Source organism: Ornithodoros turicata, chromosome 4 (genome assembly GCF_037126465.1).
Source record: "Ornithodoros turicata isolate Travis chromosome 4, ASM3712646v1, whole genome shotgun sequence".
Taxonomy (NCBI): Eukaryota; Metazoa; Arthropoda; class Arachnida; order Ixodida; family Argasidae; genus Ornithodoros; species Ornithodoros turicata.
In genome coordinates this window covers 5,831,325-5,848,057 of record NC_088204.1, presented here as the reverse complement: position 1 = coordinate 5,848,057, position 16,733 = coordinate 5,831,325, and the positions used below count along the sequence as shown (strand labels likewise).

General features: G+C 44.2%; 3 protein-coding genes across 4 annotated transcripts; 2 read left to right on the top strand and 1 right to left on the bottom strand.

Annotated features, from left to right (window-relative positions):
• Positions 1-48: 48 nt before the first annotated feature.
• On the top strand, positions 49-5,104 carry LOC135390834 (protein FAM151A-like). Of its 2 annotated transcripts, none has more exons than XM_064620771.1 (8): positions 49-80; positions 795-851; positions 980-1,066; positions 1,172-1,258; positions 1,677-2,069; positions 2,320-2,486; positions 2,553-2,685; positions 2,968-5,104. In XM_064620771.1, exons 5-8 carry the CDS (start codon positions 1,740-1,742, stop codon positions 3,118-3,120), a joined length of 783 nt encoding a protein of 260 aa, XP_064476841.1. In that variant the 5' UTR covers positions 49-80; positions 795-851; positions 980-1,066; positions 1,172-1,258; positions 1,677-1,739; the 3' UTR covers positions 3,121-5,104. The 2 variants fall into 2 exon arrangements, with proteins under 2 accessions (XP_064476841.1, XP_064476840.1); XM_064620770.1 differs by lacking the exon at positions 49-80 and adding an exon at positions 89-623.
• On the bottom strand, positions 5,084-7,612 carry LOC135390833 (beta-1,4-galactosyltransferase 7-like). The gene has a single exon (XM_064620769.1). It carries the CDS (start codon positions 7,405-7,407, stop codon positions 6,541-6,543), a length of 867 nt encoding a protein of 288 aa, XP_064476839.1. The 5' UTR covers positions 7,408-7,612; the 3' UTR covers positions 5,084-6,540.
• Positions 7,613-7,963: 351 nt separating this feature from the next.
• LOC135390830 (uridine 5'-monophosphate synthase-like) lies at positions 7,964-12,838 on the top strand. The gene is made up of 9 exons (XM_064620768.1): positions 7,964-8,184; positions 8,258-8,356; positions 8,476-8,637; positions 8,748-8,851; positions 8,966-9,245; positions 9,546-9,679; positions 9,915-10,044; positions 10,156-10,342; positions 12,526-12,838. Exons 1-9 carry the CDS (start codon positions 8,053-8,055, stop codon positions 12,729-12,731), a joined length of 1,434 nt encoding a protein of 477 aa, XP_064476838.1. The 5' UTR covers positions 7,964-8,052; the 3' UTR covers positions 12,732-12,838.
• Positions 12,839-16,733: the final 3,895 nt, after the last annotated feature.

Genomic DNA, 16,733 nt, shown 5'->3' with positions numbered 1-16,733 from the left:
TCTACTTTTTCAAACGAAGCTTTCTGCATTAGGATAGGTATGAGCTTTATTAGAGACAACAGTTCAAGTGCTTGTGCATGGTGAGCTGAATGCGTAGTAATTAAATTACCCTCAGTTTTTGCGGTTCCGTATTTCTGCTACCGGAAATTAAAAAATAGTTTTATTGCTTTGTTACTGCAATCGTTACTGTCATTCCGCACTAGCTGTTGTGTGGTGCTCCAAAGTAGCCCAAAGTTTGTAAACAGTGATCTCTTCCGTAGTTTTGGTTTCTGTGCTTGACACCGTTTATTGCGAGGAGAAAGGCTAATACTATCCAGGATAGGGCGTACATATCGCCCTTACGATTACAGCGTGAGCCACTGTGAATACGTCTGCACCTTTGTCTTTCTGTAATCTGGCCGTGAAATCCGTTTTACGCCGATATTTAGAGAACGCGCGCTGTTGCACGCTCCCAGCTGTGTTGATGTCATTGACCTTACCGCGTAGAGGCCAGTGCCCTTTGAATGAAAGCGGCACATACTTGTAACGTGTGCCATTGATGTGTCATAAGCGCAGGTGTTGCAAAAGAACTTTGTGTATTGGTGCCTATGTCCATATCGAAGTTCCGGATACGTTGAATATAGGTGAGAGACAATCTTGGCTCAGTCGTGTTCCGATTAATTGCCGAAAAACACGACAGCCTCCGCGGCCCGCGGAAGTGAAGTACTGCTAGTGTTCATGTTGGCTATTCTTCATTGCGAATTACTAATTGATATGTTTCGTGGCTGAATTTGATTAACTTTACGCTTTTGAAGGTTGCTGAGGGGTCTTCCAATGTACACTAGTGTGGTTTTCTGAAGGACTCGTGGATGGTAAGTTCATTGCCCTCTGGGTTTCAGTATGTGGGACTCTCTATTACGCGCCTCGGACGAGAATTTTCTTGAAACCGATTTTTTGGTTGCACCCCTCTGTGTTTTAGACAGTGCTTTTCTTTTCCCAGATTGACAATGTGGGAGAGGTGTCAAAGACATTTTAGATCTCCCACGCCTGTACCACACATTAAAAAAATATCGGAGGAAATATAAGAGTAAGCTTTTTGGTATTATTCACGCAGAGAGCTCAATTTTGGAGACAATTTTATAGAAACAAGAGCAAAATTTAGAATGAGATTATTGCGCATTTTATTTCCTAGGTGTTGCAGGGCCTTCGACGATGGTGTCAACAAATCACTGAAGAACAATCGGATCACCCAGTCAGCCTGCCTGCAAAAGGGATCGGAGTAATTTATAAAAATTCTGTACTCGTGTTCTATTCTGTTGGATTACTAGATAAGGGCATTACAATTTGGTATATGTGAGGTCAAAATTGGTGGTCTCTAAATCAATTTACGTTTAATGCGTTCGAGTAGTATTAGAGAAGGGCTACCAGTTATTCGAAAGAGGAAATGGGAAAACTCACTCTTCATAACATAACGTCCAACCATACGTAAATCCCCTATTCATCTTGTGTGTGAACTTTGGAATATTCAGACAGAAAGAACTACTTGAGTACTGCACAGACATTTTTAAAAATTTATCGTTCCCTTCGTAGTGGCAGTTAACTTTCTAAATAATAAGTCTGTAATAAATTTTGCATGCAAATTTTGCGTAACATACTAAAGAACCCAAACTAAGAACGCAACCTCATCCAAACACAAGGACCTGCATCACAACACTTGAGTCACCACGGCGCCAGGTACGAAATCACCGACGGACCCCAAGATGATGCCACCAACCATTGTGGATTACTTCCCGCAAGCAAAAGGGGACGGGCTCAACATCTTGTGGGAACACGCAGTCAACAGCAAGGCTCGCCTTGCTGGGGCTCTCCAGGGTCCCGGAATGATCTTGGAAGGCGACATAAGCATGGGAGCCAACGGACGATATCCGGTCCCGGTAATGGCGCACCCACCGGCTATATCCAGCGACATTACGCTTGAGGAATGGCTGCACGAGATCTTACTCTGCGGAACCAAAGGCGTCAAGCTCGATTTCAAGTCAACCGAAGTCGTTGAGCCTGCGTGCCGTATCCTTGCACGTTTTGCTGATAAGGTAAAGCCACAATTTTTTTGTCGGTCGTCACTCGAGACTGTCCTTTTGCGTCCGAGAGCTTCCCTCTTGAACATGAAAGAATGAACATGAACATTCCCTCTTGATGTTTCCCTCAGCACAGAACTTCGGAACAAGAAACGTTCTTTCACAGAGTTTTGCCTAGCATGTAGCAAGAACGCTCAACGTACATCTTCATGCACCATGTGTATATAAGCATCTCAAAGTGACCAAATGTGTTCTCCCCCAACAGTTCCGTGGCCCAATCGTCCTCAACGCAGACGTCCTGCCGGGACCGGACTGCTGCATGTCACCTCCCGTGGATGCATGGACTTTTCTCACCCTGTGTCGTACACGATTTCCTCGTGCCACAATCTCCATCGGATGGACCACAGACGACGCTTCCTGCATCAAAATGGGGTTTGTCGAGTGCAGACTTACTAAAAACAAAGCGTACGCGCCTGACGACAAGTTTTTTTTCCTCAGGTACACGCGAGAAATGACCGAAAGCATGGGTGCCCTCGTGAGGGAATACAACCTGGGACAGCCTGTCAGTTTCCCCGTCTGGCTTCCATTAGTCAGACACGCTATGGGTGACCTCCAGAGACTTCTTGCTCAGGTGTGTTACTTCAAGTTATATTCTGGGGCAAGCAGCACGACATCTTGGCCCAATATCGTACCAATATTGGCAATACTGGTCCAATGCTGTGCGGACATTGCCAATGTTGATCCAATATTGGCAATCTTGGTCCAATATTGGGCTGAGATGTTGTGCTGCTTGGGTAGTGGCCACTGCGGTGACTGACGAAGCTTATAATTGGTGCTGGCCGCACTCTGTTGTTTTGCGACCTGTACCTTTAGTCCTTGCTAGAGTCGGGGCTTATACTTTCTTCAAATCCAGGTGCCACGTTCTTCGCTGACTGTGTTTGTCCGCGGTCCGTGCCGACCCACTGTTCTTCCAGACCTGGCCATGTTGAGAAGCTCTTTCAGCCCTAGCCTCATCTACTACGACCTTCCGCACGATCTTCTCCGGGCTTTTCTGCCCCTTTCCTAAACGAGAAACATTTAATTTGGGGAGGACGACGAAGTGGGTACGGCAGTCAGCGATGATCCATGACGTTGCGTGCAGTGCTGTCCTGTAGCTTTGTGGGGTATGTGGATACATTGGAATCCTGCTGAGTAGCATCAGCGGAAGCAGTCATTTTGGGTTCTGTGGTCACGGGGTATATGTGGAAACAGGACAGCATTGTACATTCTTGAAAAAAAAAAGGAAAGAAACAAATCTGCTGACCCAGAAGTCACAACATGCTCCTTCATTATAGTTTGACGAGATGTATATGAATTTGTTGGGCACCTCCAAATTATACATGTCGACTACTAAATGGCACTGCAGACTCACAAAGTTATGTACCATGGAATCACAAAAAATGAAAGAACAAGAAGAAGGAACAAAGGAAAATCAAGTGGGGATGTACTATACCATATACTGTATGTGTCAATCTTATCATACGTTTCCACCAAAATCATTTCGTGTGCGAAGTCAGATTGTCAATGTCCGAGAAGATGACTAAAGCAGTTAACTCGATCGTCACCTCCCCAGTAACCCACCCCTTACTAATTGATTGATCATCCTGCTAATCAATCAATCAATCAATCAATCAATCAATTTATACACGGCCTGAGAGCCAGTGATCTCGGTGAAATGCCATGTGGCATTTGTTCATAAACCATCGTTAGGTGTATTATTGAAACAGTAATGGTGTCTAGTGTCCGTGTTTGCTTCGACAGACTTTGTTGTGCTTTATCGTATTAGAGATGAAAGGAGTGAAAGCGCATATTAGGAGCTGTGATTTATGCATGTTCTGCACATTTCTTGACATTTTGTTGCATTCATATTTTTGAAAGAGAAAATGTTCTTGGTTGACTGTAGACTTTATCACCTATCTTTTGATGGACTTTTTTCTTTTTTTTTTGCTTTTGCTCGACTGTCTGACAATATATTGTTCCTGCTTTTTCATAGAGCACGGTGCAGCCACACCAATACAAAATCAGAGTTCCTCGGCGTACCGGAGTGTTTCTGTAGGATAATACATAATGCGTAGAAATATCCAACGAACTTGGATGCTGTAGCAGCGAATTATGTCACATGTTTGTGGAACTCTTAGTGCTGGGTGACATGCCTCCAAACAGCCTTACGAGTATATGCCTTTTAAAAACCATCTAGGGTTTACAGACTGCATTTGATAACTGCGAGATTGATGCCTCGCTACATGCTATACATGCACTGGTGCTAGACTGCTTCGGTAGTCTTAACGAAAGACACGCTGAAGTAGGCCACGATACAACAGTAGTTCATCAGCACTATTTTTGCTATTTCACATCTTGTGTGTATAAACATGTTTCCTAAAATCACATATTTTTTTTTACGTTGAAAGGATGGTAATTTTCCAAAGAAAAATCCTTTCTAGTTTAGTCTCATCTGTCAGACACATCATTTTTGAAAGAGAAATGTGAAAATTGAAGCCATCGTGTAAAGATGAATGACGATCACACAGTATCCCTGCAATCTTGAAACTGAGACTCGCTTCCGTTTAGCTGCAGTTAACACCATTCAAAAGCCTTTCTGCAAAACTGCTAAGACCTAGATTGGCAGTATTCCTTTATCAGAAATGGCCTGCATTTTGGAACAGACAACTAGACTCTATGCTTGGAACACCGTATTTTCTTGTACGTGCAGTGGCTCTAGAGAACATGGAAAAAGTACGAGCTAGGGATTTGTGTGTCAATGTTTCTTAGACAAGCCGCATTGTTGCAGTTTCTCGTAAATACGGTTTTCATAGAAATAACTGTAGCTTTTGCTTTCCTAGTCCTACATTGCTTGACCTCTGTACGCACTGTACGTTGTAGTTGCCGCTTGAAATGTTATTATATTCCTTGTTATGGTCTGTTTTGACGGACAGCCAATGAGAGAATTATGTGCAAAATGATTGTTCGTATACACGCAAATAAATGCTTGCTTAGAATGGCACAAAAAAGCATTTATTGACTATGAATGCACACGTATATTCAGAGATGTTTTCCTCAATGGATGAGGACAGACTTGTTTGAAAGTTGCAATAATACGATGGATAAAAAATCATTTGTATTTGTCGACAAAAATATTAGGTTCAAATGTACTGGCACAATCACTACGAGTGATCGTATTTACTGGATCAGAGTACTATGTTGAAAATATTTGCGCATCATCATCACTGTCAGTATAATTCTTTACAGGCAAAGGTATGTAAACTGCGAAAAAGCAAAAATTGCACGAGTTTGTGTTGAGAAAAAAAGAATAGTTCAGCACTTAATATCAATTACGAGAATAAGGTTAATAAACACCCCACAAGTTGCAAAAATGCTAGGAAGGAGTGAATCTGCATAAAATTTCACACATACAAATACATTGTGTTTTTCACACAGTCCATTAAATTGCTTAGTATAATCTGCACTCGCACTGATCTGTCTATACTGATAAAGATGTCAATAACTTTAGAATATTAACAGTATCAAAATGGGTGAAAGCGTCAATGTCATTGCAAGGCTTCAGTATGAGCTAGTAAAAATTGTATTCAGTTCATCGTAGTTCTGGTCATTGAGTAAATGCTGAAGACTGTCAAAAATACCTCTATAGGTTTTGTCTAACTTATGATGATAGCTACATCACAACATGGAGTAGAGAAAAGGAAGGCTTTGAATGACTGGTAAAAGCACAACCTAATACTAGAAATCATGTTCTTCGCCTCAGTGCTGTAGCTTTGATGTCACTGACACTGCTGGTCACCAGCCTCCATCTTGATTCTTCAGTTGTCACAATATCTTACGTTCAAGCTTGCATTAGGATTTCCATACAAGCAATGCTTGTCCCACAGGATGTGTGCTCCCACAAAAGTTATGAATGACAATCATCTCCATTAGACATGCTCTGAAATATGCTCTATGACATACAGCATGCTGTCGTCTGCTATAGCGCGGCCATGCTTCTGCCCCTCAAAATTCAAACTGCAATTGTGCAATTACAAAGCAAGTGTGTCGGGGTCGTAGGCAGCCCTATGGTCATGGGCAGGGAAGAGAAGTAGAGGAAAAAGTGTAAACTGGACTGTTTGGGATTTGGGGATATTCTTTGGCAAGTAGAATAAATCTACATTCTAATAAAGTGCTGTAGGCCAATGTGTAGTGTTCCTAGTAGATCATGCAGACAATGCTACATAAGAGTGGCAGATTATAATCAAGTATATCCTAGGCACAGAAAAAATAGTTTTGAGCACACAACCCTTTACATCACAGGCATCAAGTGTCACGGAAATTCACTAGGCTTACATGTCACACACACACACACACACACTGCAACACTTCGAAACTGAAAAAATGAAATAGCACCATTAACCCCGTTTTCCTATGGCACACCCAATAACCTCCTACCTAAACGAGGGTTTCATTGCTTTTTTTGACACCAGGGTGTCGCCGTGAGGTTGCAGTGCAATGTGACATCATACACCTCAATCGGAGCCCCGTCAATAGTTAACTGATGCTTTGCAACCACGCTGTAGCTGACATCCCGAAGTCCTGTAACCCTGTCCCTTTTTCGTGTCTCGGCCCGCTGATTGTGAAGTCTGGCTGTGTCACGCGGCCTGTGTGTCCTATCATGGACGTGACGGAATGTGTCCTTTGTCCCCGTCCTTAATCCCCGCGGACGCGTCACATTCATCCCAGCATCCCTCATCCGAGCATAGAACTCATCGTCTTCGAGGCCCCAACCCCAATATTTGTTCGACAAACCGTTCAAACTTCGAAATTGTTCGTTCGTCATTAGCAGAATTCCCCCCACAAATGTCGGGTAGTGATACCGGGGGTGCAAGTCTGGGGCTGCGAGATGCACCGGGCTGTTTCCGTCTTTCGGGTATTCGTACTTTAAATCCGGATTAAGGGGTAGCAGATCCACATCGTGCATCACAATGTAGTCGCTGTTCGATTGACTTAGGAGGAATCCAACGTTGATGAGTGAACCTCTGTTGAATCGGAAACGGTCCACCTGGTTTATGACGTGAATTTGGTGTCTGACGCCTTGTTCCGTGAGGAATTTGTGGATGTGGGGGGCGAATAAAAGTAGTTCGTCGAAGCGGTCTCGGAATGGGACGATCACAGAAAGTCGGTGAGGACCGAAACTTCTCTGGTGGTCAGCTTCGTTCGGGCTGCTGTTTGGACACGGCGTTGGAGATTGTACGAAGGCTGTAAAGGCGATGAGCAGCGTACAAAGTAGGCTGACGCATAAGACTAGTTCGAGTGTCCGTCGGCTGGTCATGGCATTCTGTTTCAAAGGATGCGCAGCTGTCGTTCGTCACCGAACGGGACGGAGTTTCATTTTACAAAACTACGCTGCCGCACCAGCTGTCAGGAAAATGCCGTCGTCATAGGCACTTCCGCAGATTTCAGCTGTGAAACGGGTACATTTCGCTATCTATCCGGGCTATCGGAGCTACCGGAGCACTATGATCTAGTGTGCATGCTTATCATATCATTGAGCGTTATTGAATCAACTGAATCTCTCAGGAAGGCGATGCTTTTTCGTATCTCTTAGGCGAACATTATTTTTTAGTATTATTGCATAATGCTTTATTATGTAAATACATTTAGAAAACTATTTATTTAGCGACTGTCTTGCACTATTTTTTTACGCGGAATGTAAATGCGGATCAAATAGGGGCTATCGTTACGATAAGTTAATATTGTTGTGAATTCTGCAACAACTTTCGTAAATTATGTAGATGGTATTTTTTACTCCATTTCCGCTTTTGTAATATTTTTTTCATTCTCGCACGTTTATGAAACAGGCATATTTGCTCGCTCACATTTGCCTCGGTCCTGAAATGATAAGCGCGGGATCGTAATGCCGTCGTCTGCCAGAAATTTTTTGCAGTAAGCTGGAATCGCGCCCTGTACAAGAACCATGAAAGACGACTTAATTTGCGACCTTGTCGACGCTGGGGCTTTAAAGTTCGGCACATTTGTGCTAAAAAGCGGCATTACGTCTCCTGTATATATCGATCTTCGAGTGTCTGTCAGTTATCCTGCCATTTTGGTGAGTTGACCGCAACGCACGTGCACAACGTTCGGTGCACGGTATAATGCTACCTTCTATTTTGACAACGCAGGAAGGCATAGCAAACGCCCTTTTAGAAGCTACGAAGAACCTATCTCTAAAGGCAGACCTTCTATGTGGAGTACCATATACTGCGCTTCCCATTGCAACGGTAACGTTAGAAAAAGTCGGGTTAACTTAAACCTGGAAGTCCAGGCTATAATCACATACCCGAGTCAGTCGTCACCACACATGAATGCATAAAAACAACAACGCCCTTTTGAAAACCAGTGCATGTCTGTGAAAGACAAGTGGCCCATGGTGCTGCGGCGCAAGGAAGCCAAGTCTTATGGGACGAAGAAGCTCATCGAAGGTCAATTTACTCCCGGGCAGTCGTGCTTGATTGTTGAAGACATCGTCACTAGTGGCTCTAGCATTTTAGAAACGGCACAGGTACGTATGCCTCGGAGTTCCCAGCGAACAGCTCCACCAAGCTAGCTTGCATCTACGCCATTTTGTCACCAGCGAACAGATAGCGTTTTTTCACAGTGACTTTCTCGTAGACACTCACTACCGTGGGCTTGAAAGTGACGGATGCGGTGGTCGTCCTCGACAGAGAACATGGCGGCATAGAGAACCTGCGGAATGCTAATATCAAGTTACATAGGTAAGGCTTTCAACCACACCCATGGACTACACAGTGTTGGGGTGTGACTATGTATGCATGTTGAACGTCGCTGTACTAGCGCTTTGACAGTAATCTGTGGACCTTGTTTTGCAGCATCTGGAAATTGAGTCACGTAGTGGATGTTCTGCTGGATAGAAAGAAAATTGATGCCAACACAGCCCACAAAGTGCTAACCTTTATCAACGAAACGAATGCACCTCTCCTATCATCTACCATGTCCCCCCAAAGTGACACGATGTGGAAGCAGCCTTTTGCGGACCGTCTGAAGAAGAACTTGCATCCTGTGAACAGAAAACTGCTCACGTTGATGCAGGAAAAACAGACCAACCTGTGCGTGGCTGCGGATGTTGTTCACTGTGCTAAGCTGCTTGAGGTGATTATATACCTATGCGTATCGGGGTTGAATGAGGAACTGTTGGGGGGGTTTCGGGGCAGAGAGAGAGTGTTTGGGACTTATCAGCAGACATCCTTCATGCCTTTGCCATTCTTCTGCCATAGAGAAGAGTCTTTGTAGTGGGGTTATATACCACAGTACAGACTGTACTCTAGTACAGTCAAGAGAACCAGCAGAAGTGCTTTTCAAGTCATGCAAAGCGCCTTTCATAAATGCTGCGGCTAAATGGAGACCCGCATTTGCGAACAATTCTTCCAGAGATACTTAATTTTCTTTCAGTTGGCAGACAAAGTGGGTCCATACATCTGTCTCCTGAAGATTCACGTCGATATTCTGGAAGACTTCAACAAATCTGTCGTCGATAAGCTGAAAGAGATGGCCGAGAAGCACCGCTTCTTGATTATGGAAGACAGGTACGGACGGAGATACGGCTTCGGAAAGTGTGGCTCATAGAGTGACAAATATTTTCAGGAACCATGACTTGAAAACCCGAGACGAGGTAGGGACGAAAACAGACATACACAAACACGGTTGAGACCGTGTTTGTGTATGTCTGTTTTCGTCCCTACCTCGTCTCGGGTTTTCAAGTCATGGATCGTCACCACCAGCTCGCTTGCTACCTAACTTTCCTTTCGTTATCATTTTCAGGAAGTTCGCGGACATCGGGCACACGGTACAACTGCAGTACACGAACGGCGTGCATCAGATTGCAAAATGGGCTGATTTGGTGACAGCTCACGCCTTGCCTGGGCCAGGTCTCATAACTGGGTTGCATGAGGTATACTTGAGTTTTGATGAGGTATACTTGTGTTAACCAAATGCCGAATTAAGGAGACAAATTTCAGACCTTGTGACCTGTTCTAATATCGCGCATTTGTGGGACCCCTAGGTGAGCCGCAAAGACGAGCAAGCCATTGTGCTCATTGCTCAGATGAGCTCAAAGGGAACTCTGACGGGATGGTCGTACGCAGAAGAGACTTTGAGGCAGGCTCTGCAGCACACCAACATGGTCACTGGGCTCGTAGCTCAATCTGCACTCACTTGTGACCATCCTGAGTTGCTGCTCATGACCCCAGGTGAGTTCATAGGAAAGACCGCTACAGTATCGCCATTGCGAGCCGGAAAAGGCGTTTTCACTGTAGGTCGCCCACTTGAGGCGTGCAGAGGCGTCGGAAGTCATTCACGGCACGGGGGGCGAGCCGTAACCTAACCCAACCCAACCTAACCTAACCTATCCTAGAGGAGAACACTACAGTGCATGGTTCTAGATTGAGAAGTGCAGCCAATACAAAAATGGGAGCCATTGATGCACTTATTAGAAATGACTCGTCCAAGCAATGCGATAACTGTGGAGGATGTAATGCATGTAGGGAAGACCATCTCGCGTTCTTGATTACCTTGAGGCGAAAAAGAAATTTGCATTAGAGCAGCACTAACTGAAATACTTTGTGGTGGTTTCATTAAATGCGGTAAGGCAAAGCGTTCTGGCCAAGGCTCAGGTAAAAACAGCCAGATATGCTACACGAGTTATCAAACGTACCAGTGAACCGCTTAAAGACTCCTCGCTGCAGTGCAAGAGCTTCCCTTTCTAGTCATGAATGCCTCCCTGCATTGATCAAAAACAGGGCGGCGTTTTCTTGCCTTCAGAGCGAAAGTGTGTGGATGTTATGGGGGGGATAACCTGCTCAATGCTAACATGAAGAAAATGTCCTGTCTAAGCCTCGTTCAGGGCGTATCTCACATTTTTCAGGCAGGAGCTAGACTGGCACAGACATTGCAGAAAGTATGCAGAAGTGTTATCAGTACAATTGTTCTTGCAGTGACTTCACGGGGGAGCACTTGCATTTTTTTAGGGGGCAATGACATGAGTGGATACATGAGCACTCTATCGAGATAATCCTGATTTCTGTGGCGAGTGCATCAAAGCAGTGTAGTTACAATAAATTGTGCCGATGCACTGCATAAAGTGGTGCTTTATGGGTAAGGCCCCTGGTTTTCTGCCCAACAGATTCAAAATTCTGTGGCTCTGACTCGTAAATTCCGCGATTTTCCGCGGTAAGCAGTCAACGGCTGCTTAAAACGGGGAAAGGCTTTATTTTCTTGGATAATGTGGGAACGAAAAATATTTTATAAAATTACAGATTCGAAGCACTGTTGTGGCTCAGCATTACTACATACATGATATCTTGTGCTCTCCTCTGACAAAGAATGCAGTCTGTCGCCTGCTATCATTTTATACTTGCTGAAAGGTCTTTCGGCATCTATAGAGTTTATAGGAAGATTATAGGAAGGAGCATACGATACATACCCTGTGGAAGTTACAGAACGCCCTTTTTGTTTCTGGGCTGCACGCATTATTTAAGAGTCTATGCAAACATGAAATCAAAATCCCCCACTGCCACCCCTAAACTGCACACGGGAGGGACGCCACCCCTTGCTCATGCGGATTATGCACAATAAACTTGGGGCTAACGTTATCTTAAGCTAAACTACAATCTGTCTGTGTTGGTCCTGCAGCATCGGCAATTTCGTAAAGCAGGCTTCACCTCATTGCGGGAAAGCGTCAGGTGAAGCCCACTTTCGGGAGGTGTCGTTCATGTTCTGCGAATAGTCGGATATTCGGAAATCCGGATATTGGGTATTCGATTCGCGAATTAAATACTTCGAGTGATTGATATTTGATTCGAATTCCAGAACTCTAATATCCGCACACCTCTAAAAATAAGGGATTCCGCGGAATCGCGGAAAATCCGGGGCGTTATTTATGGGGTACAGCGGGTAAGATTGCTTCACAACTCTACTACAGCAAGTACTTTTTTGTGCTTTAGAAATCATTTACAATGGCCTTATATCTAATGAAGTGTCATATAGTACAGTGTTTGTGGACGTGCTTTTCACGGGAACGGCTAGAAGTAATTTCAGTGCATTTTCATACTGCGTATTGCGAACCATATTGTGTCTCCAAGTATGTAGCATGTAGTACATTCAGCAGCAATCTCAAATACAATTTTTTTTCTTCCCGAAATTTCTTTCAAGCTCCACTTTACTAGTATCTGCCATTCTTTGTTCAGACATTCTGACCTAACCGTGTACACCATTCAACAGTATTTATTCTCTGGTGTAAAGCATGCTTCCCCTTCGCGCACCTAGCTTTACGTGAAGTCAGCTTTCAGGACAGTGACGTCACAAAATGACTGCGCCAGACAATTCGAGGGCGTATCGGTGCCTAGAAATGATGGCATCTCGCTTTCATCTTCAGGTGTGAGCATGAAGGCTACCGGAGGCGACAGTTTGGGCCAGCAGTACTGCACGCCGGAAGAAGCGATCTCCCGGCGCGGTGCCGATATCGTTATCGTGGGACGAGCCATCATCTCCAGCCCCGACCCAGCAATTGCCGCTCGTGAACATCGTGACGCGGCTTTCCAAGCTTATAAGACCTGTTGTGATAATGCCACGCCGAAGTGACAACGATCCGAGTTCATACCACAAATTCGGAATATATTCATGATGCATACGTTGAATCCGATATTTTTTTATAAATATCTGTTTACATAAAACCTGTTTTTCCTCAAGACTCTTTATAACGGCATTGTGCATGTTAGTGTCCATGGGCTTCACTGCATAACTCATGTGCCCTGCAGGTAAGAGGCGTTGCAGGCGCGTAACCTTGCATTACATTACACCACTGTGATTACACGCGTTTGCTCTCTGATCTCGGGGAAAAAAAAAAGAAAAGAAAACCACGAGAAATAGAGAATCCAGCTGAGAACCTGATATGTCACGTTATTTCTCATAACTACTTGCAATTGACACGGGCTGCACTGCAGAACTTCCGTGCTTATCAAGTAAAGCACACTTTACAGGAGCGTTACACCACATTTGTACTAAGCTAAAACTCGTAATTAGCGCAGTTTAGGTGAAAAAGTTTAAAACATCTACATGTGTCGTGAGCGCGCTCACATGTTCCATGACTTCCTGCTTAGCGGAAAGTCATTAATAACGTCACCGAGGGCCAAGCGGAGCAAAAAAAAAAAAAAGATGTTCAATAGATTGGACAGAGACGGAAGTTGAAGTGCTCAGTCTGGTTGGCTTTCGATGCAATCAATGGGTTCCCAATAGGAGCAGCACTTTTGCGAGCCCTCCAGCCAAATGGCCACTCATCCGTCACTGGTATTGTGTAGGAGGCGCACTCCATCTTTACCACCGTCTGTTTTCCTCTTGTCAATGTGCACTGCGCGACCAAGAGATGGCGCTAGCGGTCGTGCCGGTCTCTGCGAAAGAGATCGCAGACGACGGAGGTGTGGTCCGAAAGTGAAAAGGTCATTTTTACACAAAGGCGCTTTTGAGAGATGAGATATAGATTAGGTAATATATAGAGGTAGATATTAGATACAGATATGAAGATATATTATGGATGAGATATAGGTTAAAAAGATTTTCGAGATAGATATTAGATCAGATACAGATGAAATAGAGATTAGGTAATATATAGATAGATATTAGACGCAGATATAGAGATATATTATAGATGAGATATAGATCAAAAAGATTTTCGAGGTAGATATTAGATCAGATACAGATATAAATAAGATATGGAGATATAAATTATACATGAGAAGATTATAGATAAGAGGGTCGTGATAAGGAGAGTAAGATTCTGTAGCAGAGAAATTTCCCATTTACCTATTTACGGTGTATCAACTGCAAAAATCTGAAGATTTCCTAAAAGAGGAAACTGAGAAATTGTCGCCTGGACAGTAAATTTCGTACCTACTCTTGAGACCTTGTTCATGTGCGCTTCTGTTGTTCCTGGTCTCGTCTCTCTCTTATGGATCTATGCCACAAGCTCGCTTGCTTTTTAACCATCCTTTCGGTCCAAAACGGCAAGTCGAGTTGACTCGCTGTTGGGGGTCGTAATGTGCCGCCGAGGAAAAGGTGGTTTAAATTCGCCATCGTTGCTTCAAGAGGTAGCGATCGCGTTTTCCCCACCCAGATTAATGCTCAGTACGAGACTTAGTGCCAAGCTTGACCATCGAAGAGAAAGCAAACGTTGCAGGAGGCGACAAAGTAGCCCTTGCGAGCTTTCCGATTGAACTTTTGAGCACTCTGGTGGTCAACTCTACGAGAACGATAATTCATATAAATTGTATTATAAGCGATTCGGTGATACTGAGACTAGACGCTGAGACTGAGATAAGTGGTACGGAGACAACCTGCCCTCGTGTGATCAGCCATATAGGTTAAAGGAGCAATCAGGTGGTATTTATCGTCGCTCGAAATCCTGCCTCGTCCGTCAATCTTGTCCACCATGAGTCACCATGCAAAATATTCATTTTATTTGTTTATATATTTATTTATTGTGATCCTCCAAGGGCCATGCGGCATTAACTGGAGAAAGCATAATTGTAATGAAAATAATAACAGAAAAGTAGAAAAACAAAACAGGAAATGGGAATATTAATTTTATTTGTTGGGGGACACTCTGCAAAAAAAAAAAAAAAAAAAAAGAGAGAGAAAGAAAGAAAGTGAGGGTCACCTCAGTGCTCCTTTGAGCCCTGAGAGGAATATTTCTGAATTTTTTTCCCTCGAATTTTTAGTAAGACCAACGCAAGACCGTCTATTTGAGCCAACTTTCCTGCGAAGAAGCTTACTACGAATTCACTGTGTGCTATGAATGTCAGTTCTGTAGGTATAATCGTATCGATGTTATCTTCTGTACTGCTGTGTTGTTCACTTTACGAGACTACTGCACCTGCTGTGGAGCAGAAAATATCATCGACTGCAATGATTCCGCTCACAGAGTGCGTGCTGAAGAAGGTATGGTTTGAAGAAAGTCAGTTGCTACTTGTGTATGTGTCTCCTCAAGCTTAAAAGATCATAAAGATCATTATGGGAGAGTTCAGCAGAATATTTGTCTTTTACTTTAATTTTCGTGGATATATTTCCTTTAGTAATTTTCTGCTCTGCGCACCAGGACTTGCCCAGAAATGCTTTGTGTCGTATTTTTATTTTTGCTTATTTATTTTTACGGAAAAGAACAAGCAATGCATGTCACGTCCAACAGACTCTACGGTATTTTAATGGGTTTTAAAGAGCAAATGAAATGACATGCAACGTCTCATTTTCATTTCATTTTCAACTGATTTTCGAAGCCGCAGCTAAATAAGCCCCTCATAATCCCGCAGTCATCCCGAACAAAAGGCAAAGAAAGCACCCAACCGCGCCCATCGGAGCCGACCTACGACCTCACATTCGCCCATCAACCGCTCGCCACTTATCGATCTCTACCTTTCCAAGAGGAAAACCACCGCCGCCGCCCCGGGTCCCTCGCTCGTTCGACGGGCCGTCCCATAATGCCCCTCCTTTGGCAGCGATCTGCAGCGCCGCCTATGCCGTCGTCTGCTTTGAGTGACAGGCGAAACTGTCGCAGCGCGGATTAAAATTTATTCACCGCGCTCGCCTCTTTTGCCTTTTTTAGCAAACAGATTGCGTTTTGAGACGGGCTGTTGAAATTCATGAGAAGCCGCCATGACAAGTCGCTCATAACAGCGCCAACGTGTTGCCGTCTGCTCGCCGGTTTAATAATGTGGAACGGTCCCGTGGCTGCTTTCATTTCGTGCCGCAACTTGTGCTGCATTCTACGGGCTAAAAGAAATGTCAAGCGCGGCGGTTTTGCGGTAACGCTTGTGTCACAGCCTGCTGCCGTGGAAAAGGTCGGAAGAAAGCATCGCTTTGAGTGGTTCGGATTGAAAATGAAATGGGCGAGGAGGTTGCGCTCAGCCGCGCGTGCTTCGGATGGAAGAGAATTCTCGAAACGGGAGCGAAATGCTCGAGAGGGATATATGTATGAAAACATTATGACAAACGTTGGTTATGAGTGGCATACTCTTTTTCTTTCTTTCTTTTTTTTCCCGTAAAGTAGGGGGAGACTTTTCTTTTTAAGATGGATTAAGTGATTCCCTGTGAAGCGTGCTTTTTCGCAGCATGAGTCTTGCCGTGGCAAAGCACACTTTACAGGCGCGATTGCATTTTTTTCTTTCATTTTTAAGACTGCTTCGCACTGTACGGAAATCCTCGAATGCGTGAACTTTCGGAAGAATAATTTAATTTTTAGTGCTGGATATGGTACAATAACACTGAGCTGAGTTCAAATGTGACGTACGTCCTGTAGAGCCTCCTCCACTTCATGCTTTATGCAACTGCAGCGAAGCCTCCTCCACAGGCACACTACGTTATCTGAGTGTAGCCCGAGAATGAAACCGAATTCAAATGTCGTTTGCTTATGGCCTCAAAATCAAAATATCACGACCAGTCTCTGTCTCAGAATTGTTCGTAAGGTCGAAAAGAAAATGTTATCGTCTTGACTCGGGTTCGGGTGCCACCGTAATGGATCAGTTCCTGTTCATCTGCAGAAGGTAGCTATAACGGTTCAAAGCGGTTTATTCGTGATAGTTCGGGTCAGAAACC

Coding starts and splice junctions, on each gene's coding strand:
- LOC135390833 (XM_064620769.1), bottom strand. CDS start 7,407: ATGACCAGCCGACGGACACTCGAACTAGTCTTATGCGTCAGCCTACTT.
- LOC135390834 (XM_064620771.1), top strand. CDS start 1,740: ATGATGCCACCAACCATTGTGGATTACTTCCCGCAAGCAAAAGGGGAC. Junction 2,487..2,552: donor GCTTCCTGCATCAAAATGGG/GTTTGTCGAGTG, acceptor TTTTTTCCTCAG/GTACACGCGAGAAATGACCG. Junction 2,686..2,967: donor TCCAGAGACTTCTTGCTCAG/GTGTGTTACTTC, acceptor CTTCAAATCCAG/GTGCCACGTTCTTCGCTGAC.
- LOC135390830 (XM_064620768.1), top strand. CDS start 8,053: ATGAAAGACGACTTAATTTGCGACCTTGTCGACGCTGGGGCTTTAAAG. Junction 8,185..8,257: donor TCAGTTATCCTGCCATTTTG/GTGAGTTGACCG, acceptor TTGACAACGCAG/GAAGGCATAGCAAACGCCCT. Junction 9,246..9,545: donor ACTGTGCTAAGCTGCTTGAG/GTGATTATATAC, acceptor ATTTTCTTTCAG/TTGGCAGACAAAGTGGGTCC.